The 22,478-nt window shown below is 42.7% G+C and overlaps 2 protein-coding genes across 5 annotated transcripts; both read left to right on the top strand.

Moving 5' to 3' along the window:
* The first annotated feature begins 2,596 nt into the window (after positions 1-2,596).
* LOC108503830 (T-cell immunoglobulin and mucin domain-containing protein 4-like) lies at positions 2,597-14,374 on the top strand. Of its 4 annotated transcripts, none has more exons than XM_017828200.1 (9): positions 2,597-2,788; positions 5,861-6,205; positions 7,347-7,667; positions 8,308-8,397; positions 11,769-11,824; positions 11,987-12,061; positions 12,416-12,497; positions 12,977-13,007; positions 13,728-14,374. In XM_017828200.1, exons 1-9 carry the CDS (start codon positions 2,644-2,646, stop codon positions 13,798-13,800), a joined length of 1,218 nt encoding a protein of 405 aa, XP_017683689.1. In that variant the 5' UTR covers positions 2,597-2,643; the 3' UTR covers positions 13,801-14,374. The 4 variants fall into 4 exon arrangements, with proteins under 4 accessions (XP_017683689.1, XP_017683690.1, XP_017683691.1 ...); XM_017828201.1 differs by having other exon boundaries at positions 13,706-14,374; XM_017828202.1 differs by lacking the exon at positions 11,987-12,061.
* Positions 14,375-14,437: 63 nt separating this feature from the next.
* Positions 14,438-21,543, top strand: LOC108503768. The gene is made up of 4 exons (XM_017828072.1): positions 14,438-14,713; positions 14,806-14,907; positions 15,359-15,531; positions 21,414-21,543. Exons 1-4 carry the CDS (start codon positions 14,438-14,440, stop codon positions 21,478-21,480), a joined length of 618 nt encoding a protein of 205 aa, XP_017683561.1. The 3' UTR covers positions 21,481-21,543.
* The last annotated feature ends 935 nt before the right edge of the window (positions 21,544-22,478 follow it).

Raw genomic sequence — 22,478 nt, 5'->3', positions numbered from 1 at the left:
TTGTGCTGGGCGTTCTCTTGGGGCTGTCTGTTGTAGCAGGGCTGAAAGTTTGAAAATGTGGAGGTGGGTTCATGGCTGACTGAAGTGCTCCATGTGGGAGCAGAGCTATTACTGTTCCCAGGGGCAGGAAAATTATGGACAACACCAGCTCTGCCATCTTCTGTCTTCATGTCATGTGTAGCTTTGTGTAAGAAGGTACCGAAACTAGAAAGCACCTGCTGGTGTTAGACTGTATTTTTGCATTTGACTACTAATAACAATTACTAACCTAAAATCACTGCCTCTGCTGGAGACATTGCTTTTCTTCTGCCTGACAGAGCGTGTTGCTGCTGTGGGCTCCAGCCCGTGACTGGAGATGGAGGAAGTCTGGTCTGGTCTCTGAACTAGATCTCAGAAAACATCTTCAGCAATTTCTGCTTTCTGCAATTTTATGAAATTGGTCTCTGCTGGGGTCAGAGTTAGACACTTGTAGGGTTTCCAAAATCATCTGATTGCAACCACCCCTGCTCTTACAGGGTTTGTGGGCCAGCTTTAAGACTGCTAATCATGAAAAATGCTTGTCCATAAGGGTTTTTTTAATATAAATATTTCAGACTAAATCAGACTAATTATTATATCAGCAACTTTTACAGGTAAAAAAAAGTCTAGAATATCTGATAACCAATAAAGTCTCCTTTCTCCTGTGCAGTTACTTGGTAAACAGACCTCGCAAAGATTGTGCAGAGCAAGAAATTTGCAGTATAATACACACAAATCCATGCAGGCAGAAGCTCCCTGTGCTTTTTCATTACTTCCACTTGTGCCAGTGGATCTTGGAACAGGCACTTCAAAATGAGTCCCAGGTGGCACTTGGAACCTTTTCACACATTAAGAGACTGTCCAGCTGCACAAACTGGCAGCACACTGAGCTGATGAGGCTGACGAGCTGCAAAATGATTTTTTTTTTTTTTGAGACAACTCTCTGCCTGTCCTTTTCTGCCTGCAACAAGCCACTAGATAGCAGTACAGAAGCAGAAGGCAAGCCATGTTTTTCTGGTTCTTCCCAGCACGCTTGGAGTTTGGATGGCCCTTTTCAATGCACTCTGCTGCATTTAGCCCAGTCTTGCTATAGAAACAAAACTGATACAATGCCACGCTCATCCTGCTCCTTCCTTAGTTGCCTGGAACATATGACCGATTCTGTTTGGACAACCTCCATGGAAATTTGTCACTGAATAAAGACCCAAATTTGTCCCCAAGGTGAGACTGAGCTTCTCCCTGCACTGGCATTAGCTGGACATCAGCTCACAGCCACTGCTTAGTGGTGAGTAACAGGAGAAACAAGGATTGTTGTAGGGGAAAAGTCTCCAGGATATTGGATGCTCCAGGTTTCATTAGTTCTGTTCACAGAACAGCTGAGGCTGTGTGTAAATGACGTTGTATGAACTGTATCTGGTAGAATATAGCAAATAAGGTATTTTACTCATTGCCTTAACTGCAAAAATTTTATTTGATTTTTTCAATGCTAGCAAGCAGAAGAGTGATATTTTCATGGGCTTGACTGCTCATGATAAGCCCAAAATCTCATTACTAAAGGTGTAATGCCTGGTTAAAAGCCCATCATTTTATTGTTTGAACTTGGAATTGCATTCTTGTTTTACACTGTGCTGTATTTATTTCCACTGAGTTTTGTCTATCTGAAATTCTTCAATCCTGAACTTAATGTCTTGAATTTTTGCTTTAGTGCTAAGCTTGTCCAGAGAAAAACTCCTAGAGAATTTCTTTATTAAGTGGGAAGAAAGTTAAAAAGCAGCCAGAAAGAGTAGAAAATATTTCTTAAAGATGATGTTGCAAATCATTGGGAAGGATGTGGTTTTGGCAAGGAAACATTTGTGAGATTTCCTCCAAGGCTGTCTTTGCAAATAGAAAATAAGAACCTGGGGAAAGAGAGGAGTCGTCAAGCAGAAATCAAAATCAGGGGAAAGGAGGGATTAAATGAATGTAACTGAAGACAAAGTCAGAGGTGGAGTCTATGCCAAATGTTTAGGAGTGCAGGAGCACAGAATGTGTTCTTGCTACTCAGCACTGTGCAACAGTAATGAGCCTTAAGAGATCTATGGAATGGCCAGACAAATTCAATATTGAAGTTTCTGGTGGTGGTACTATGCTGAGTGTCTCAGAAGAGGAAAGGAGAATAGGGTGGCCTGTTCCAGTGTTTGACCACCCTCTCGGTAAAGAAATGCTTCCCAATGTCCAGTCTAAACCTCCCTTGATGAGCTTGGGATCATTCCCACATGTCCTTGAGTGGGTACCAGGGAGAAAAGATCAACATTTCCCTGTCCATATCCCCCTGCTCAGGAAGCTGCAGAGAGCTGTGAGGTTGCCCCTCAGCCTCCTTTTCTCCAAACTAGACAAATCCAGAGTCCTCAGCTGCTCCTCACAGGATGTGCCTTCCAGCCCTGCCACCTGCTCTGTTGGTCTCCTCTGGGTGCATTCAAGTGCCTGAATGTCCTTCCTAAATTGTGGGGCCCCAGACTGCATACAGTGCTCACACTGAGGCTGCACCAGTGCTGAACACAGCAGGACATCCCCTCTTTTGACCAGTTCCCATCCGGAAGTGTAGGAAAGAAACAGTTGCAGTGTGTAAAATCTGGAAATGGAGAAATGAGACTCCAGTGGGGCTCACTCAGCGTCTCTGGAAAGGACAAGATCTACTTTTCTCTTCTTCCGCTTGCTGTCCTGGAGTCTCCATCAACTAAAATGACCGGTTTTGTGCTGTTTCACTGGATTCTGATGCAGATCTTTATAGGTGAGTCTTCACCTGCTTTTTTTTGTGCTTGCTAAAAACCAAAAAAATTTTAAAAATTAAAATCAACAGCACTTGTTTTTTGAAAACAAAACATTGAAAAAGACCATAATTGTATACAGAACTTCGAAAGTTTTCTTAATTTACTGAGTTAATACTGGTTGAGGTTTGATTTTTTTTTTCACTTTTTAAAAATGTATGCAGATTCCTCTGTGCATAGGCTTGATTAGTTTCCTTGTTCTCTTCCCTTGCAGAGCTCCTTAAGGATGAGAAGGGTTTTTGTTACCTCCTTTTTATCTTGGCTCAGTGCTGAGAATAGGTGGCCAGTGAAATGCTTCTTTTCTGTTTATCAGTTGTATCCTCTGCAATTGCATCAGTATAGAACCTTCAATAAGAAAAAAAAATGATAGGGCAAAGATGCCAAATATCTTCTGCAAAGTAGGAAAATTATTCCAGAAATAGATCAAGGGGAAAAAAAATTTTTTTTTCAACCAGCTGTCTTGGCTGGAGGATGTATGTTTTTGTCTATCCAATGACTAGTTTGTGGGAGAGAAGACCACTACAATAGCAACTATTGGGGTTACTGCTTAATGCCAACTGTCACTGAGGATGGGTTCAAGAGACACTATATACAAATATGTGTGTACTTGTATGATCTGAACAATTGTGAATACCACTTTCTAATTTGAATGATATATTAAACATCTGGAGCCTGTTTCTCTCTCACTGATGAAGGACTTAGAGCAGGAAACCTCACAGACTTCAGTGGGACCACTCAGGCAGAGCTTTGGGTCAAATTTGGAGGCCTGGAGGGTAACTGCCATGGAGAAGGACAGGATTCCTCTCACAGTAAGACTAGGGTGTCACAGTAAAACCCTCTCCTTATTTCAGACATGTTCATTCAGTCCTATTTACTATTTCCTTGGGAAAAGGTGTCTGTGGAAGAGGCTTTAACTGAGAAGTAAGTTTTTCAATCCTTGCAGAGGTTCATACTGTTGAATCCAGGCTGCTGCAGTGCTGAAGCTTTCCACACCAACCTGCAGTGCAGGCAGATGTTGGCAACATTTGCTTCACGGAAATTAAAAGAGGATTCGAAACTGCAAAACCTGTAACTTTCTAGCATAACACTAGTGGGAAACTGCACTGGAGACACTCTGGTGCCTTGTGTCTTCCCTGTTCTTCTTTTAATTTATTTACTTAGTTATTTGTTTACTACATCCAGGGCTCTGCTCCTTTCAAAGGGAAGAGCAGGCAAATTTTCATTTGTTAAAGGGCTGCCTAACAAAGCTTCTTTAGTACTGTGCAGAACCGGGCTGAAATAAGAGCAGAAGATGAACCCATTTATCCTCAAGAAGCAGCAACCTTTATTCTAGCAACAGTTTTAGCTGGTTTTGCATGTATCATTGTTGGGCTGACTTGAAAATATGTGTTAACTCAGTGACTAACCCCTTGCTCCCATAGAAATACTTTCAAGGTCAAGTGAATGCTTTGTTCTGTGATCACAGAAAGAGGCTATTTTCTGTTTTTTTGTAACAAGTCAAACGAACCTCCCTTTTCCAAGGACACTATCTTGCACAGCTTTATTCTGTATTCGGGAATTGAGTTTCTGGCATATCCTACCATCATTTCACTGCAAAAACTTCTGCCCTTCACACCATATTGCGTGTTGTTTTGTCTGCCTCTACTCTTCTAGCATTTGGAGCTGTGGAAACCTGAACAAGTTGGCTTATCTTGCCAATGGGATAAGCAATAATGAATCTGAAATGTCATCCCAATAACAAGTCATGGGGCAGCCTGCCACAGACTAAAACCTCACCTAGGGAATAGTCCGTTAAAGACATAACAAAAGAGACATGGACACAGTTGGAAGCATCTGTTTGCTATCTGAGAGTCATGCCAAGAAGGAAAGGTATTCAAACAGCTGGCAAAATAGAAATGTTTGGCAAACCAGGGCCAAAGCTGGAGACAATAGCAGCACCAGCGACTGTAAGTCCTCTTTGGGGTAAGCAAGCTGGCCATGAAACATCAGATCTGCAGGATGATCCTCTTGCTGAAGCAGAGGACAGGTCTGGTTGCTCCCCAGATCCCTCAATTCCTGCTCCACCATATGCAAAGGATAAAATGGGGACAAAAGGCAGAAAGGTAGGATGACTAATACAGACTAGATGAATGTAAACCAGCAAATATTTATTCCTATATGGGAATCTGTTTTGTAGAGTACTTTTCACGAAGAAGAATTCTGTTTTAGGGCAATCTGGGAACTGCATAGGCAGCTAGGAGGGAACAATCTATAGCAAAGATTCCAGCCAGGTGCCACGTTGGGAATTGGCTGTTAACACCAACTAAAGCTGGCCATTAAGAGTAAAAGGACAAGGAAAGCATGTATATGCTCTTTTAAACATCAGTGTAACACTGGCAGCTAAAGCTTCTGTGTACACAGTGCTTAGCAAGGTAAGTGGGAGGGTTGGCAGTGCACTTTCTGAGAACAGGTTCACATAGACAGATCCCACTGCTCTGCCAGCTTAATTAGGCCCTAATTTCACACATGAATAGATGTTTTGGACTCTGCTTTTGAGGCTGTCAATGAAAGGCAACCGTGACAGCATTTCTTTTTTGAAGGAGATGATGGTGTGGACTGAGAGAACCAGATGTCTTTCACGCCATGTTTCTGAACAACTTTCAAACAGCCTCCTAGGTGAGGAGATGGGATGGGAGCAGAGTTCCCAAAATCCACTTGCCTAGGTCCCGTCTATGCTTGGGCTGCCAGCGACAGACCTCAGCTTCACTCACCACATGTCTGATGTGAGTGATGTGTTTCATGAGCCTCCCTCCAGCAGCTGGCTGGGGCCAGAGCATGGAGCCCTCCAGCAGCAAGCAAAGCCTGTGGGCTCCTGGCTGTTGCCTGTAGTGCCCAAGGCCATGATCTGCTACAGGCTCCAGGAGAAGCCTTGGGGGATCAGCAGTGTGGCCTGCCCGCAGGCAGGAGTGTTTCTTCACCTGCCTCATTGTGTTGTGTAGGTTGAGTCACTCACTGGAGACTGACAGCACTCACCTTTCCTTGTTCTCCCTTGGCAGCACACACGGCATCCCAAACTGTTGTCAGAGCAGTGACAGGGCAGCCTGTCAAGCTGCCTTGTGACTACCAGGTGACTCGGCGTACGGGCATCTCCGATGTGTGCTGGGGCAGAGGCTCCTGCCCAAATTCAAAGTGCAAGAACACCATTTTGGAAACCCACAGAAGTACGGTGAGATCCAGAATATCTCAGAGATATGACCTCCAGGGCTCTATTTCCACTGGAGATGTGTCTCTCACGATTGGGATGGTGGAGGCAGGAGATGCAGGTGTGTACTGCTGCCGTGTGGAGATCCCGGGCTTGTTCAATGACATCAAGAAGAACATACGGCTGGAGGTGGCCAGAGGTGAGTCTGGGGACCCTGGTGATACAGCCAGCAGGGAGAAACCTCTCCCTGGATAGTGAAAATCAGACCTTATGTGTACTTTGAGTGGTTTTTTGGCCAAAAATATTTTTCCTAAATTACATAGTTTTCAAGGGAAATCTGCAACTAGTTGCCAATTTGAGTCATATTTCATATGTGGTTTAGATGAAAAAAAAAACAACTTTACCCTTTTTTAAAATTTTTTCAAATTAAATATTTTATTTTTCATTCTGTAACTGCATTTGAATTTTTAAAATATGATGGAATTATAAGAGGAATTTATAATTTGAACTGTTCTTGGAATGAAATTCAGTTTTTCATTTGGGTTCCACCCAACACTGCAAAGACTTCTGTTTCATTCATGTCATAAGGAGACCCACTGTAACTACCCACCCTTAAGGGTGCTTCCTTCCCCTTAAGGGTGGGTCGTCACACCCACATATTTGGAAATTTTGTCTCAGAGTCTTGAAGGATTTCTTCCCCTTCCTACTATTTTTCTGAGCTGCAGGATAAAGCAAGGTCTTACACAGGAAAAAAAAAATGATACCCACCCTCCATGCTGCAGAAAGACAATTTTTTGGGGACTTTTAGAGAGTGCAATTGGTGGACACAGCAGGTTTGCTTGTCTGTTCTAAGCAATACAACAGGAAAGTGGGTGAAAAGTGCTGCAATTGCATGTCTGTCCCTGAGTTTGAAGGCAACAGAATCCGTTAAAAAAAAAAAGGACTGGTTGCAAAGATTAGCAAGAATCTCGTAGCTGAAAAATCAAGCTTTTTTATTTATTTTATTTTTATGAGGACATTGGAAAGCAAAATCACAAACTTTGCAAGGTTTTGGATTCTACCATGCAAAATTCTGGCCCTTCCATTTCTACAAGAGGGTCAAGGGGCGGGTGTTTGAGACCTGCCAAAAAAAAAAAAAAAAGCAGATTTCTAAATCTGTGAAATTCTCTGGTGGGTCATGTCTTCTGCTAATGAAGCTTTCTGAATAGTGACTCTTCCACCTCTATTCTCAATGTCTGAGTAGCTAGGGAATTTTCATTCTTTTCTGGGTTGCTTTCCCTCAGGGTTGGTTGTGACTGCTCTGATCTGGCTTTTCTCTTGGCTGTGTTTTTTCCATGCAGCCCCTCCAGTGACGACAACCACCACAAGAAAGGCTCCCGTTTCCCCCAGAGGTGTTAGAAAAACAACTTTTGCTCCCCAGGCAACCTCTGGTCTTCAGCCAACAGCAGAGACTGCTGTCCTCCTGACCACCACAAGCACCGAGTCTCCAGCCGTAACTACACTGGAGACCGTTGCTCCTCCAACAATTCCTATGACAGAAAATTATGCTTTTCCAGTAACCATGGTGACAGCCAGTGCTCCCCTGGATTATTCAACTATCTCCCATGAAGATGACATGTTTTGTGTCACAGAGCCTGGTCCCCTTCCTGGAAGTACAGAGGGTAATCAGCACCAATCTTTTTCTTTTTCTCTATAGCAGAGGTGATCTGTGTGAGCGTGACTGTCACTATAGACACTCTCCAAATACTTATATTTGTACCTGGAAAGTTTTCTCTGAGATGCCTGTAGGTATGTCTCAGTGGGTTTAAGGAAACATGGGCCAGGTGTTGTAGGTAATGCTAAACTGGCACAAACAACCAAGATAGCAGAGGGTCAGACCATTCAGAGGAGTTTTAACAGCCTAGAGAAATAATGTGACAGAAACTTCACGAAGTGCAACAGAAATAAATGCCAAGTCCAGCTCCTGAGGTGGAGTAAGAGAGATTCACCTAACTATGCACTAATTTTTTTCTTGATTTGGAAAAGACAATTGAAATGATCTGGTGAAAAGGTTAATTTAGAGTATGTTCTGCTTTGTGGAGCAATAAAGTCATTGAGAATTCAAAACATGTTAAAATAGAAAGCTGCTTCTATTATTAGTAGTCAGAGTGACCTGTTATCATCCTAACCATTCCTAGGTTGCTACTTCATCCTCATTAGTGACTTCTTTTCCATGGATAGATGACTGCACAATTTTGAATGCCATATGGAGACCCTCCTAATCAGTAATATTTATAAGCATTACTTTTTACTTTGTTTCAGTGACTACTGAATTCCCAAATATACTTCTGACTGAAGAGGGAAGTACAAGTGCTGACACCTCTGTCATGATGGGAGATGTGCCAAACGCAGGTGAGTAGGATACATTGCAAGGTCAGAAGTTGCTGGTTCAGAGAAATTAAGAAGTTGGCATAAATAAAAGTATTGATTATTCCTAAGAGTGTATCAAACACATACTGGTAGTTATCCATTGCATCTGGCAGTAAGAAGTATCTAGGGTCCACACAGAAATTGTTTGAAATCAGGATGTAACAACAGCTGAGACAAACATGTTTTTAAGCCTCCAAAGAAAGTAGATTTTGAGTCACTCACTATTGTTGGGTATCTCAGGTACGAGAGAAGTTAAAAACTGAACTTTTCAACATCCAAGCTGAATTTTCAGATATCTGATTTGTCATCTCTATGAGTCCTTTGAGCTTTCCATTTTAAATCCTTCCTGAGTGTTCTGAGCTTTGAACCTCACTGAATATATTCAGCCAGATATGGCTGTAAGCTTTACTTTCCAGTGCTCAACACATCTCCTTGGTCATGATGGAAAGCAGCAGGCAATTACCACAACTATCAATCATGGGAAAAAGAACTGGCACACAAGATCATACATATCTGAGAAATTAATAAACTTACATGAAGTTTGCACTTTATGTCTCTCAGACAAGTATTCAAGTTAGAATGGCAAAAGTTATTCAGTTCTGATAGTTTGCTCACCAGATGCCCTCAAATGAGGACCTAAAAAATGAAAACTAAACTTCAAGGATGACACATTTGGCCTTTCAGTTTCAATAAGTGCCAAGAATCTCTTAATTTTTAAAACCACAGCATTTAGAGTTTTGCAGGTGTTCTTTTGTTAGACCTAGAGACTTGCAGCAGAAATAATGTTCTTTAATGCCCCTGGAGAGGGCTCACAGAAGAGACTAAATTGGTCTCCTGAGCATTTGTGAGGGTTTCTCACTCCTGTCTCACTTGTCGTCCTTCTGATATAGGACTGGTTAATGCCTGGATTCTGCAAAAGTAAATAGGAAGTTTTGCAAAGGGTCTTAGCTCTGGGATTCTTGTGTGCTAGAAAGAGCCACCACAAAAGCAATAACAGCAGAAGATGTACTGAGCTGATGTGAGTCACCTACACCCCCACCCATGTGAAAACTTGTGTCAAACTGTCACAAGGTGTGAAAATGCTGAGGCACAACTGACTGCTGTCTAGTAAGAGCAATAAGCCAAGTTCAGTTCTTGACTCAGTCTCCTTTCACTCTGTGAAACAATGCACTGAATGGACCAACCTCAGCCTTACTGTAACATAAGGGAAGGCTAATTTGTTGCTGAACATTATCTTGATGTTAGCACAGTGGAAGAGAAACCCATGGTCGAGAGTCCTCCATCTCAAAGCCCAATTCTCTACAGATAGGTTGGGTTAGCAGGGGTGGGATGGTTCCTGCTGATCAGGCTCTGATTCAGTTTTTCTTCTGTATTCCCTTGCTTTCCCCCAGCAACAACCCTGCCAGCACCAGCCACACTTCAGTACCTCAAAACCCACTTGAAAGATCAAGACTCAAAGCAAGCAGCAATAGTTGCTCCCATCAGCCAGGCTGCAGCATATTGAGACAAAGTTAAACTTTGACTTTGTGGGGCCCGTATGTCACTTTTGAGATCTGCACTTCTGGTGTATTTGGGGGTAGTTCTGCCAAGCTACAGAGCTCCTCTTCTGAGAGAGTGAAGTGTCATAAAACAGGTGTATGACAAAATGCTATGTTCACATATCCCTGGGATTTTTAGTCGTTCTTAGGGTTTTATTGCCTGTGTTTGTTTAGCTCTAGTGCTTATTAGTCATAATCACTTTTCTACTCCAGTGCAAATTTCTAGCTACTCTGGCATGCATATGAGCTACCCATGCCCTGTCCATGTCTTTGATAAAATATGAGCATATGGTATATAGAGACACATCAACATAGCTGTCATAGGAAACTGAAATATTTGGGACAGGTTAGGTTAATGACTGGATTACATACTCTGATAAGTTAAAAAAAAAGAGCCAATTTTTTTTTTAACTTATAGGATCATATTTTGGAGAGAGACTATTTACAAGAGTATGCAGTGACAGGACAAGGGCGAATAGCTTGCAATTGGTAGAGAGTAGGTTTAGGTAAGATATTAGGAAAAAATTCTTTACTAGGAGAGTGGTGAGTCACCAGAATAGGTTGCCCAGAGAAGCTGTGAATGCTCCATCCCTGGAATTGTTTCAGACCAGGTGGAATGGAGCTCTGAGCAATGTGGTCTAGTGGAATGTGTCCCTGCCCATGGCAGGGATTTGGAACTAGATGATCTTTAAGATCTTTCCCAACCCAAACCATTCTGACTCTATGACTTGTGACCCCCCGCTCACCCTCACCTCTGTGTGACACTGCGGGTGCCTCGTGCGTACAAAGGTTCCTTTGGCTGCGGTCTCTGTCACCTCAAGCCTCTGACACAGAGATGCCTTGGCAATGACTCATCTGGTCCCTGGTACATGTTGCTCAGATGGAGACTCCATGGTTGCTCTCTTGTCAAACCTTTGCAAGCACTACTCGTTGTAGTGTTTCTACTCAATAGGGCATGACCTAAGGCATAGAAACTCTCCTGTCATAGGGTATAAGCTGAGGTTTTGTTTCACTAAGCTGAGTAACTCTTCTGTTTTTAAGATGCTGCTTAACACTGGTACTTCAAGTGCTCCAAATACTTAAATGTTTAAGCACCTTGCAGCGTGATGTTATGACGATCCAAAGCTCAAGCCTAGATTAATTTTTATGTCCTTAAATTTACTAGCAAAAGCAATAGATTAGGATCATAGGGTAACAGCAGAAAAATTTGCTGTGAGAGTTCTTGAGTGTTCCTGTAGTTTGTCCCTGTTTCCAAAGTTAAGAAAGCTAGAAGTAAATTATTCTTAATAACCCTAGATAGAAAAAAAAAAGAAAAAGAAAAAGTGCATCATCTTCATAGAGCTTTCTTATATCTGAATATAAAAATGTTTCCTGTGGTCATGTAGCTTTCAAAACCTGTAATCATCTAAGTCTGACCACAATTAAACTGAGGCAGTTCCTCCACTTAAACACATACCTTTTTTACTACCTCTGCTGTCCATGACATCTTGTCATGTTACAGAAGTGAGAACTCCTTCCCAGCAGACAAGTTTCTACCATTTTCTACCATCTTGCTTCATGTGCTGCCCCTGGGAAACCTCCTCTTTCTTGATGAAGACTGACATTTCCAAATAGCTTCCTCAACTACCAATTGTGGTGGAAACTGGTTTTTCTCTTTCGGTGCAAGGTGCTTTGTTTCTCCTACTCAGGGTCAGATTTTGCCCTCCTCATTCCCTGAGAGTTCATTACTCCTTGACTGAAGCAGTGACAGCCACAGTAGCCCTCACTCCTTCAGGTGACTGTGCCAGTAACAATTTCAATCTCTTTCATTTTCAGGGATTTCAGCAAATTCAGATGGCAAAGCTGAGCAACATGATGATAGTGGAGATAAGGTAAAACTTCCTGTAAGCTTCAAGAGTGTTCGAGTAGAAATCAGAAGGACAGCAGGACATGATAATGATTTTTAATGTATTCATACTAAAGGGGACAGCTTTTGCAAACAGTAGCTTGAACTTTTGTTTAGAAGCTCAGGAACCATCTGTTCATTTTTCCAGTGGATAGAGCCAAAGCCTGTGAGCATCCCATCTGGCTTGGACACTTCAGAAAAAACTCATCCCCCTGACACCCCGGTAAGAGAGGCAGAGGATGCAAAAGGCAATTTAGGAGGGTGTTACACTTCCCTGTGTCTAATTAAGAGGAGGATGAGGGTGAATAAGCTCCTACTTTAGACACATTATTAAGAAGTGCATGTTAAGTGGGATGAATCCAGCTTCAATATTTCAGAAGAAGATTTATTTGATACTGAACAGGTTGTTTATCATGATCAACTTGATGTGTCTTCTCTGCTTTGTACTGGCAAGCTCGGAAAAGCCCAATGCAGATAGTTCAGTGCTCTGAGCCAGTAGCACAACCCCTCCTGTGTGAGTAGCTCTGAAGTAAACAGGCTCCTAAAGCCTTTTCAGTTTTTCTCTTCTCCCTTCCAGTTTCCCAGCTCTGTCATTCTCATTGCCTGTGTCACAGCGGGGGCCATTCTTTTCGTGTTGATGTTCTCACTGTTTTGGAAACGTAAGTATCCTTAAGCACATAATTGACAAATGATTCTAACCCTGGCCAGATGCACATGTCCCTCTGTGTCTCTGGATAATCTTCTGGGAACTCTGCCATGGCCCTTGTGACAGTGCTCTGTTCGTTTCATGGGCGTTGCTGTCCTTACTCCAGCACTGTGTCACCACAAGGAGACCAGGGAGCATGGTTTGGTGGGGATGAAGCAGGAGAAGGCCTGTGCAAAGAACCTTTTCACTCACTTGTGGCAGGTCTGGCTCATCTTGTTGGCTCTTTCTTTATAGTTTATTCATCCCATAGTTTCCTGGAATTTTTCCTGAAAGACACTGGTGTAACTGAAATCAGAATGAGAACCTTTCTTTCCTGCTTAGCCCACAGAAATTTTGCAACTTGCTATCATTGCTTTTGAACTCATTTGACAGATACATTAGAATTATAGATTTTGTTTTGCCGTTGTGACGTTAATATTATTTTGCTTCTAGGTAAACACGTAAAGAAACTTATAATAAAAAGGTAATCCATTTTGTAATTTCCTATTAAAAGTTCCAGTGTAATTTTTCTTAGAGACAGGAAGGTATTGGCCAGTGATTGTAATGGGTGTAGTATTGGCTTGGGGTGCTGACTACAGGAAGCTTCAGATAATTTCACTGCAGAAGATCAAAGAGTGTTTCCTGGATACTGCTTCTCTGTACCACTAGAGAACTTAAGCAGCTGGTACTTACTGTGTAGTGACCTCAGCTTAAGGAAGTACCTCATCTGCTTTATTTTTAATCTAATACTAGGGAACTGAGTACCTGTGCAGGTGTAACTGATCAGTTCATGTCTTCTGGCTTATCTTGAAAAAAAAAGGATTTTCTGTGGACAAACCACAGTGTTGTCAGTAAAATACCATCCCTTTTTCAAAGGCCAATAATGTTTTGGTGGTAGATGGTCCCTCACTGCATACTCCACCTCGGGGATAGGCACTGGGGGCCAAGGAGAGACTTTTCTGAATCCCATGGTGCTTACCCCACAGTCATTATGAGATCTGAACAGGCCTTTCCTGTCCATTGCAAGCAAGGTAAATATTTCTCTGATGTAAAAACTGGGTGTTGCTCCATTTCATTTAGTGGACTCAGTAGCTTCAGGTTTCTGTTTCAATGGGAATTTGCTGATGTTACAAATCAGAAAGGATACTCTGAAAGAACAAAATCCTTTTGCTCCATCCATAGTGATCTGTGCTTCTCACTGCAGTGTTGGACCTCCAGAAGAGCGTGAGAAAGTTTTCAGTGGTGCCGAAGGAGAAAACAACATTTTTTCCCTGTGAAGACCTCGTACATTATCTGTAGATGCTGTGGAAAATAAAAAGGGCCTGTTTCATGCTGCACTAAGAGATGCTTATGAGCCTCCAAAATATCAATGGGTGTAAACCACAGGCCAGAGCTTCAACTACGAAAATTTAAAATCTTCATGCAAATTATGCCATATCACCCTTAACACTCATTGCATAAAGAAGCTTATTTGAGAAGGGGCTTTATGCATTATTCATGGATGCTTCTGGCATCTGCCTTCTTACTAACACCATGTTGCACAATTGAATTTATTTTTCTCCATTTTTGCTAATGCTCTTCTTTGAATACAACTTATACTGTGAGGAACAGAAGAGAAAAGATATTACATGGAAGGCTGCCTATCTTCAAATTGCCAAAAGGAAAGAAAAAAATCAGAAACTATAGTTCTTATTGTTTTCATGTAATCAACAGAAAAATTAGCTACAAGAATGCTGTGAGTTTAAATCAAAAATGCAGATTACTTAAGAGGTACCAATACTGCCTGTGATTCAGCATGTTTGAATGACCCTTGGAGATTATGTTAATAAACTTTTAATTTACCACTGGCAATTGTATTTTTATGCCACATCTTAAGGTATATGAACAGGAGCTAGTTATTCCCCAGGTGTTGAAATGACTGGTGTGCCATCTCAGCTCTCCACAGAACTACTGCAGCATTCCCAGAGGTGGGAAAATGCCCAGAAGACCAAACTGGAGGCTACCCTGCCCCCACAAGCCCTCATATCAGTCATTCCTATATCCGTTAGTGAAGAGGGACTGGCCATGGAGGCTGGGGGGATCACCTGGGGGATGTGCTCCAGAGTTTTTGTGTGTCTCACTGGGGTCCTCACCGATTCTGCTGCAGTGACAGTGGGAATGGCATGGGAGAAGGTTCAAATCCATGACACTGTTTGTTACCTCTGTTGCCTGGAGTTCACCAGGGCCAGCTATGGCACTTCTGGGCAGCAACAACTTGAAGTAAGAGCACATTGTAGGAATAGCATTTGGTCAGAAGGAGACGTGTGGCAGCTCTGGACTTCCCCACCAGTCATGCTCAGGGCTGTGGTGAGACTTTTGGATCCTCCAGCATCCTCTCACAGGCTGTAAGTTGGGGGAGGTGGGGGAGGTTCCTCTTTGGGGTCCCTCTTGGTCTCGTCTGGGTTCAGCACTCTGGTCTAGTGGTGTTGTGGGAGGCAGAGGAGAGTCCCCAGACAGTGGATGTGGCTCCAGGCTGGGTTTGCTCAGCTGAGCCCTGTGACTGTCACACTGATCACTGCCCCAACACACAGCACGTGCTGAGCCTGGGGCCTGGCTCCTGGCACTTCTTCTAGGCATGAATCCCACACAAACCTGAAAGGAACAAAAAGAAAAAAATACCCAAACGGTTTTGATGTACTCCTTCGAAAAACCCAAACTTTTCTTGTTGCCTTTTTTACCTGTCCAATGAAACCTGCTAATTAAGGCAGCAACAGCTCCGTTGCTGCTCCAATTGGCAGAGCTGGGCCAATCCTTTTGCTCTTATTAATTAGCTCTTCACTAATGACTTCTTTGCAGCACAGCTGGCTCTCACTTGGGAAGGTTCCAGCATATTTGCTGCGGTGCTGGCTGGACTTGAAGGCTCTGCTTTTGGGGAGCTGCACAAAGGGAAGAAGAGATGGGAGCCAACAAAGTGAGTTTGATCTGATCAGCCATGTGGAAATGCAGCCCAGAGATGCTGTAGCAATGCTGTAAGTTCAACCTATGTTGCTGAGTGTTTTTATTTATCTTTTATCCGCCCCAATTACTGAGGCAGAGGTTTAGGTTTAGAGTGGCAATTGGAAGCAAGGAATCTGGGAGGGTTACATCTAAATGAAAATACACTGAAGTTATTTGTGAGGAACTGACTCTGGCTGTCAGTATGTTCAGGGAAAGGTTAAAGGGAGCCTTTTAAAATGTAGCTGGAGGAAACAAATGCTGCTTTCCAAAAGCAACAGAAGCCCCAGAATGCAGTCTTTGGGCCCAGTGGAAAAAAACTAGATGAAAGCAGCACATATTTAGAGAGAAAAGGCTGTTGGAGAGGATGTCATTGGCATCTGGAAATGCTGGCCTTTATTTTTTAAAGACTTTTACCTTGGAAGGCAAAGAAATGCACTTGAGTAAAGATGAAGAACTGTAGCCAAGAAAACCCTCTGTTAACAAACTAAAACAATACACAGGGCAAAGGAGCAAAGTTGTTTGCTTTAAAACTGTCATGCATTTCCCCAAAACTCCAGTGCCCCCACCACCTCTCAAACTTCTAAGCACCAAGACTTGAAATCGCTCAGGTTTGAGGCCTCTCCTCAGCACTCCAAGCTGCTGGAGTTATCTCAGCATTTATGGACTTGCACTGGGAGCCTGTGGCAGAACAAAGTAGGTTTTAATTTTTTCAGAGTCCATGTCAAACCTAAATGGTGTTGTATCTGGGGAGTCTGGCTCAGCTCCATGGAGCAAGGCAGTTAATTAATGAAAGATTTAGCTTTTGGTCCAAGTAATAATTTTTACTGGCCCCCAGTACTTTATGGACAATTGTCTGTATCAAAATGACTGATTAAACAGGGTAAAGGAGGTCTGACGTGAGGAGATAATGACTGAACTACCCGATTAGTGTGGAGGAGGTACAGAAAAGCAATTAAAAAGGGAGATTTGAATATTTTGGGATATGGGATTGACTAATGAGAAAACAGGAGGAAATACTGAAAATAAAAAAAAAGGCAAGTGCTGAGTTAGGAATACAAATCCTTTAAAGAGAAACCAGAGGAATGAATTAAATATCATTTTGAGATTAATAAGAGACCTCTCTTAATAGACTTCATTGGAGCTGACTGTTCTGGCGGTCCCTTTCCATCTCAGCAGCACATTTCATTATGTTTCTAGGTTTGTTTCTTAGCCTTAATGTGCTTTTCTAGGCATTTTTTAAGGTTAATATAAATAAATCTCTTGGTTCCAAAGGTGAAATGTAATTGGGGCTTAAGAAAGAGCAAGCAGAAGGGAAGAATGTGGCTGAGTACATAGGAAATTAGAAATAAGAATAAATAGCATCATGGGACTTGGGGAAAGAACAGAGATAACCACACAGTGTGAGATGAATGCATGAAAAAGTGGAAAATTTTAGGCTAGTACAAAGAGGAAATGGGACGTGTTGCTGCAGACATGACAGCAGATGGCAAAATTGAGCTGCAGAGACTGAGCAGAGAAACATCTGGAGAGATTAGAAGGGGCTGTAAAGGTGATGCAGATTTGCTGACATCAAGCAGAATAAATGCAGCCTACCCCAGTGATGATGGAGGTCCCAACCAGGAGTTCAGCTCATGGCTGGCTCCAGGAAACTCTTTCAGCACGCTTGGCCTGGGCTCCAGCTTATGTGCCCTCTAGCAACAGAGTTTCCTGCAAGTCTTAGTAAAACCCTGGTTTTCTTGTGCTGCTGAGGCTGTGGTGACCATGAACTTCTTGGTTTCCTCTTCCCACTGCTGTCTAGTCCCAGCTGGGAATAGTGTGGTTTTGGTTTCTCTTACTAACTTAAAACACAAAACCCAAGATTCAGCAGTTCCTGTAATCACACTGTGGAAGCAGTGACCTGGGAAAGGAAATGTCAGCCCCAACTCATCCTATAGCTCATCTCAGCAGGTTCTCCCTCCTGCGAGGAACACTGTGACTAGAGTCTCCTCATCCTGTAGTATAGAATCACAGAATAGGATCATAGAATCATTTAGGTTGAAAAAGACCTCCAGGATCATTGAGTCCAACTTTTGACTGATCACCACCTTGTCAACTAGACAAGAGCACTAATGGCACATTCAGTAGTTCCTTCCAGGGATTAGATTCTACCTCTTCCCTTAGCAGCTCATTCCAAGGCCTGACCATCCTTTCAGTGAAGAAATTCTTCCTGATGTCCAACCTGAACCTCCTCTGGTGCAGCTTGAGGCCATTTCCTCTTGTGCTGTCCCTTGTTCCCTGGGAGCAGAGCCTGACCCCTGCTTGGCTCCACCCTCCTGTCAGGGAGTTGTAGAGAGACAAGGAGCCCCCTGAGCCTTTTCTCCAGGCTGAGCCCCCCCAGCTCCCTCAGCCCCTCCTCACAGGACTTATGCTCTAAAGTCAGCTAAAGAGCTCCCAGTGGTTTGAAGCTGAGATAGGAAAGGCCACAAGGACACTGGGGAGACAGATGCAAACCATGTGCAAAGACTGTACGAAAACTGATGGAAGGATTGGGGGAAGGATGCTGGGGAATGATCTTTGGTATAAGTTCACTGACTTTCTTCAGTCTTTCAAGCATTTCTCCAAGAGGAAGGGAAATCCACAACTTCCCAAAATAGCTTTTGTGGGTTTTTTTGTTGATGTTTTGGTTTTGTTTTTTCCTAAGAAGAAAATAAGATGTATGTTCTCTGGCTATTTCAAAATGCAGGGGGTTTTTGGTTTTTTTTAAGCATCTAGAAAAAAAGGAAGGTTTTGTGGCAGTGTGTTTTGGTGTTTTGGGTTTTTTTTTTAATATCTAGGAAAAGAGATATGTGATAGGTAATCCAAAACAAGGAATAAATCCTATCTATAGTTATGTTTTCTAAACCAAAAGATGTTAAGGCCTGGCTCTCCTCTCTTGTGTACTGGTGTATGTTCTGTAGTTCTACTTATATTAGGGAACCTTGAATCCTTGAAGGTAACCCCTTTTCATGCTTAAATGTACATCTGATGAAGATTCATGACTTCAAAGGTGCTCTCAAGCACCAGAGCTGGTGTCATGCTTAACTAAGCTATCCAGTAGTTAATAAACATCACACTATCATTTGCATATTTAATGCAGGGTACAGAATTTTATGGAAAAATCTATAGCTTTTAATCCAGTGATGAATCATTTATGGGATTTTGGATTATTCACTTTACACTGAATTAAGTTGTCTCTTTTCACCAAGTGAGCCTCCCCAACACAGTCTGTGTCAGGGCCGGGCTGCACAGTGATGGATGTTGCTGGGATGAATTATTTATTGGGTGTTTTAGATCATTTGCCCAGCAGTGAACTAAGCCCGTTAATTTTAAATCTGTTCATATCAATTCCTGAGTGCACAAAAAGGTTTCCATGTACATGAAATTCATCTCTCTTTCTTCCTCCCACTCCCTTCAGTGCACTAGTGAATTACTCATGGAGTTTGGGTTGGGTTAGTTTTGGATGCAAAGTTTTCCTCAGTGGATGCAGTGACTCTGCCCTGGTGGGAGGGACTCTTTGTCCAAACCAGTTTTGGACCTGGTGTGAAGGAGGTGTTTGTGTGTGTCCTTCAGTTCTACTTTAAATACTGTGGAATGGAAACAACTGTGGTTTCTTAGCTTGTCAGGCACATGGTATAATCCTCCTTAGTCCAAGGGGGTTGTATCAATGGACCCAGTATGGTGAGCAAGGAAACTGCCATAGGCTGTAATGATCAAGCACTGATTTTTTTAAATTTTATTTTATTTTAACCCAATGCTGGGAGAGAGCCCTTTCCCAGGGCTTTCCTGTGAGCTCTGCTTCAAGGACAAAGGGAATTTAGTCTCTCAATGGAGCAGGGAGTCTATGCTGCTTTTGAATTCTGCTTGGTGTTTTATGCCCTTGGTCCATTACTTAATGGGGAATATGATGAGGTAATTATGGAAATACACAAATTGCAACCTTGTGAATACCAAAGAAATTCATGATGATCCATGCTAAAAGAATGCATAAAAATGCAAATCATTTGTAAATGGGGAGCAGTAAATCTTGTTAGTATTAATAACTTGGAGCATTTAATTGCATCAGGTCTCGATGAATTCTAACCAAAGACCTCTGAAGAGATGGTTTTAAGACTCTATCCTGTGAACTGTGTACCATGAGGTCAAGGGGAGCTCTAACTTGGATCCACTTGGTGGATCCACCTCTGGCTCCTTCCATAGCTGAGGGAGGCAGCAGAAGTATTGCTTGGCTGGTTTTTTTGTGGGCTAACAATGGGATTGGGATTTATCTTCAGGATTCTCCCTGTTTTTTGTCATATCACATTGAATCTTGTTTGGATTTGTGGGAGGTGCTCCCAGCAGCATCTTGCGAAGGAAAGAGAGAAGGCATTCCGCCTGTGTTCAGGTTTTTGCCTTTTTTGTGCTGCTGTTGTGGTACATCTGGCCAGGTGTGTGAGGGGCTTTTGCTATGAGTCTGCTGGGGTGAGATTCTCTCTAGATATGCACTTGAAACTTTTCCAAGTCATTATTAAACGGTTGTTTCTTTTCCTTTAAACTTTACCAGGCCTGTCAGTGCCTGGGTGTTTGGTAGGGTTCCTATTTAGCAGCTCATTCTTCTCTCTTTGGTTCATTCATTGTCTGCCCACAGCTGAGTTATTCTACCCTGATCAAAGATACTGAATGGCACTTTCATACATGAACCCTGCAGCTTCATAAAACCTGATGAAGGAGAGAGGAATATTCCAAGAGAAAACGAGAAACGGTCATGATTTATTGCTTATAAACAGCTCCCTGTATCTTATTATCTTTGCTGTGTAGAAGCCTGAAGATCTAGATTGGGCTTTATAATTCACATTGAAATTCAATGAATCACATGTCTCCTGTAAAGCCACATTTTTGAATAATACTCAAACCCTATTAAACAGGTACTCATTAAACCACAACACCTTATAAATTCTTCCTGAGTTTTGTTGACAGTACACATCAAACACAAACCGTTAAGTGCTTTTCATTTTCCTGGTAGTGGGCTATCATAATGCATTACATGACAAAATAATGTGTTTACATGACAGATTTAATGCTTGATCTGCTGCATGAAATGCTTCAGAGCACCAGAAGACAAAAATGTAACATTATACTTCCAAGTGTCTATTAATTCTTAACTAATAATAAATTACAGTGGAATGCTGATAGAAATGGATGCGAGAGGCACATGCACATGGGAGGAATTCATGAGGATCAGTGACATGGCAATGAATACTAAATGCAGACATCATAGCTAGAGCAAAAACATAGCATTTCTGTGTTGGCAAGAGCTCTTGGAGCCTGTGGACTTGCTACTGCTCCATAAGGGTGTGTTGCTTCTTTTTTGTCCTGACAGACCATATGGGCTTGTAGTGAAGGTCACAGATTTACTTTCACTTGTCCCTCCCTCCAGAATGATGCCAGCAAGCAGTCCCAGCTTGTCCTGTCCTGGGAATTGGGCAGGCATGTGGCCAGCACTGAAACTGAACCCCAGCTCTAGGGACATGAGGGTGCCTCAGCTGCCCTTTGTGTCACCCTGGGGCTGGAAGGGTCACCCACTTGTCCATCAAACCTTGTGAACAGCATGGCTTGCTAGATCCAGTTGTATTTCTTTATAAATTGTCAGCCTGTGCCTTGCCTGACAGCTGAGGGAGAGCCATGGGATGGCTCTGTAGACCTTGCAGATCCACTGCAAGCCTCTGCAGGGACATTTTGCAGGGATGAGGGGTTCACTGAGGGCCAAGGGCAATCACCAGTCCTCCTGGGGTTTGGAGAACCAAACAGAAATCAACCCTTGCTTACAAACTGTCTCTCACCAGCAAAAGAAAGTAACAAACTTTCTGGGTTTTTTTTCCCAGCCAAAAAGCCTTTTTTCCTCTCTCCTTGTCTCCTCTAGCTGGGAGCTGCTCTATCCCTGTACCTCCTGTGCTGATCCACACAACCAGGGATGTGCTGATCCATGAAGCCTGTGCACAGAACTGGGCACGTGGCTTCCCACCAGCATCCTGCATATCCCAGCCAGTCCAGCCCATGCACCTCCAAATCAAACCCAAGGTGAGGTTTGCTCCCACGTGAATGAACTGGCGTGTTGGAGCAATGATTTCATGCTTTGGTTTGGGCATCGCTTCCTACTTAAGCTCAAAATAAAGCACAGACAAATTTAGTCTCAAGGCATTCTGTATTTGATTTTTTTTCCTGAAGATTTCAAAGGAAACTGTTACTTTTGTTGTTTGTTGTTTTCATCAAAAATGGTTGTTAATTTTGGCATTTCTTTATGAAGAATTGTCCTTCAACAGGCTCCATTTCTCCACATTGCCAACCCCTTCCCTCCATGCAGTCCTACTGTAATTCATGACATTGTTGACTTCCAGCCCCATCAGATAACTGTCAGAGCCTTGAATTTGGAATTTCAGGAGTGATATTCAGCCACTCCACAAGTTTAGAGTATGAGGGCAGCTGTGTCTATTAATCTTTAAAAAGAACCCAAATCTCTGGTTTTTATTGCAAGTGGGAGCTAAGAAGGAATTGGTATGTGAGAAAACAATGCTGTAATGATGACATACAATCAAAGGGGGGGTAATAAACCTGCTAGTTTTCTGTATTTACTGGGGGAGTTTGCTGGGGAGAAGGAGCTGAGGCTTGTTTTAACTACAGACAGCTTTCGCCTTTCAGTTTTTATGGCTTTCTCAATCACTTTGCTCATCTGCTGCTGGAGGTTTTATTTGCTGGTAAGGGCTGTTAACCAGTTGGAAGGTCAGACCAGTGAAGTTATGTAAAATGCAGCAAAGGTTTGTGGCAGGTTAGAGCCACAGTGCTGGAGGAATGAGGGAGATGGGAGGGCTTCAGCCCCTCCTGTTGGAAAGGCAAAAGTTCTGAGGAGGGGACAAGTTGCAGCAAAACAGTGAGGTACATATATATATATATATAAATATATACATGTGTGTGTGTGCAAATATAGTAC

This window comes from Lepidothrix coronata, unplaced genomic scaffold (assembly GCF_001604755.1).
Source record: "Lepidothrix coronata isolate B3197 unplaced genomic scaffold, Lepidothrix_coronata-1.0 Scaffold146, whole genome shotgun sequence".
NCBI lineage: Eukaryota > Metazoa > Chordata > Aves > Passeriformes > Pipridae > Lepidothrix > Lepidothrix coronata.
The sequence above is the reverse complement of the archived record's forward strand: the minus strand, read 5'-3'. Positions and strand labels throughout refer to the sequence as shown.

Bases quoted from the DNA above. Each gene is read 5' to 3' on its own strand.
- LOC108503830 (XM_017828200.1), top strand. From the start codon at position 2,644: ATGAGACTCCAGTGGGGCTCACTCAGCGTCTCTGGAAAGGACAAGATC. The intron at 7,668-8,307 runs GTAATCAGCACC...ACTTTGTTTCAG, and splicing joins CCTTCCTGGAAGTACAGAGG to TGACTACTGAATTCCCAAAT. The intron at 8,398-11,768 runs GTGAGTAGGATA...TTTCATTTTCAG, and splicing joins GGGAGATGTGCCAAACGCAG to GGATTTCAGCAAATTCAGAT.
- LOC108503768 (XM_017828072.1), top strand. From the start codon at position 14,438: ATGACTGGTGTGCCATCTCAGCTCTCCACAGAACTACTGCAGCATTCC. The intron at 14,908-15,358 runs GTAAGTTGGGGG...ACTTCTTTGCAG, and splicing joins CCAGCATCCTCTCACAGGCT to CACAGCTGGCTCTCACTTGG. The intron at 15,532-21,413 runs GTAAGTTCAACC...TGTCTCCTCTAG, and splicing joins AGAGATGCTGTAGCAATGCT to CTGGGAGCTGCTCTATCCCT.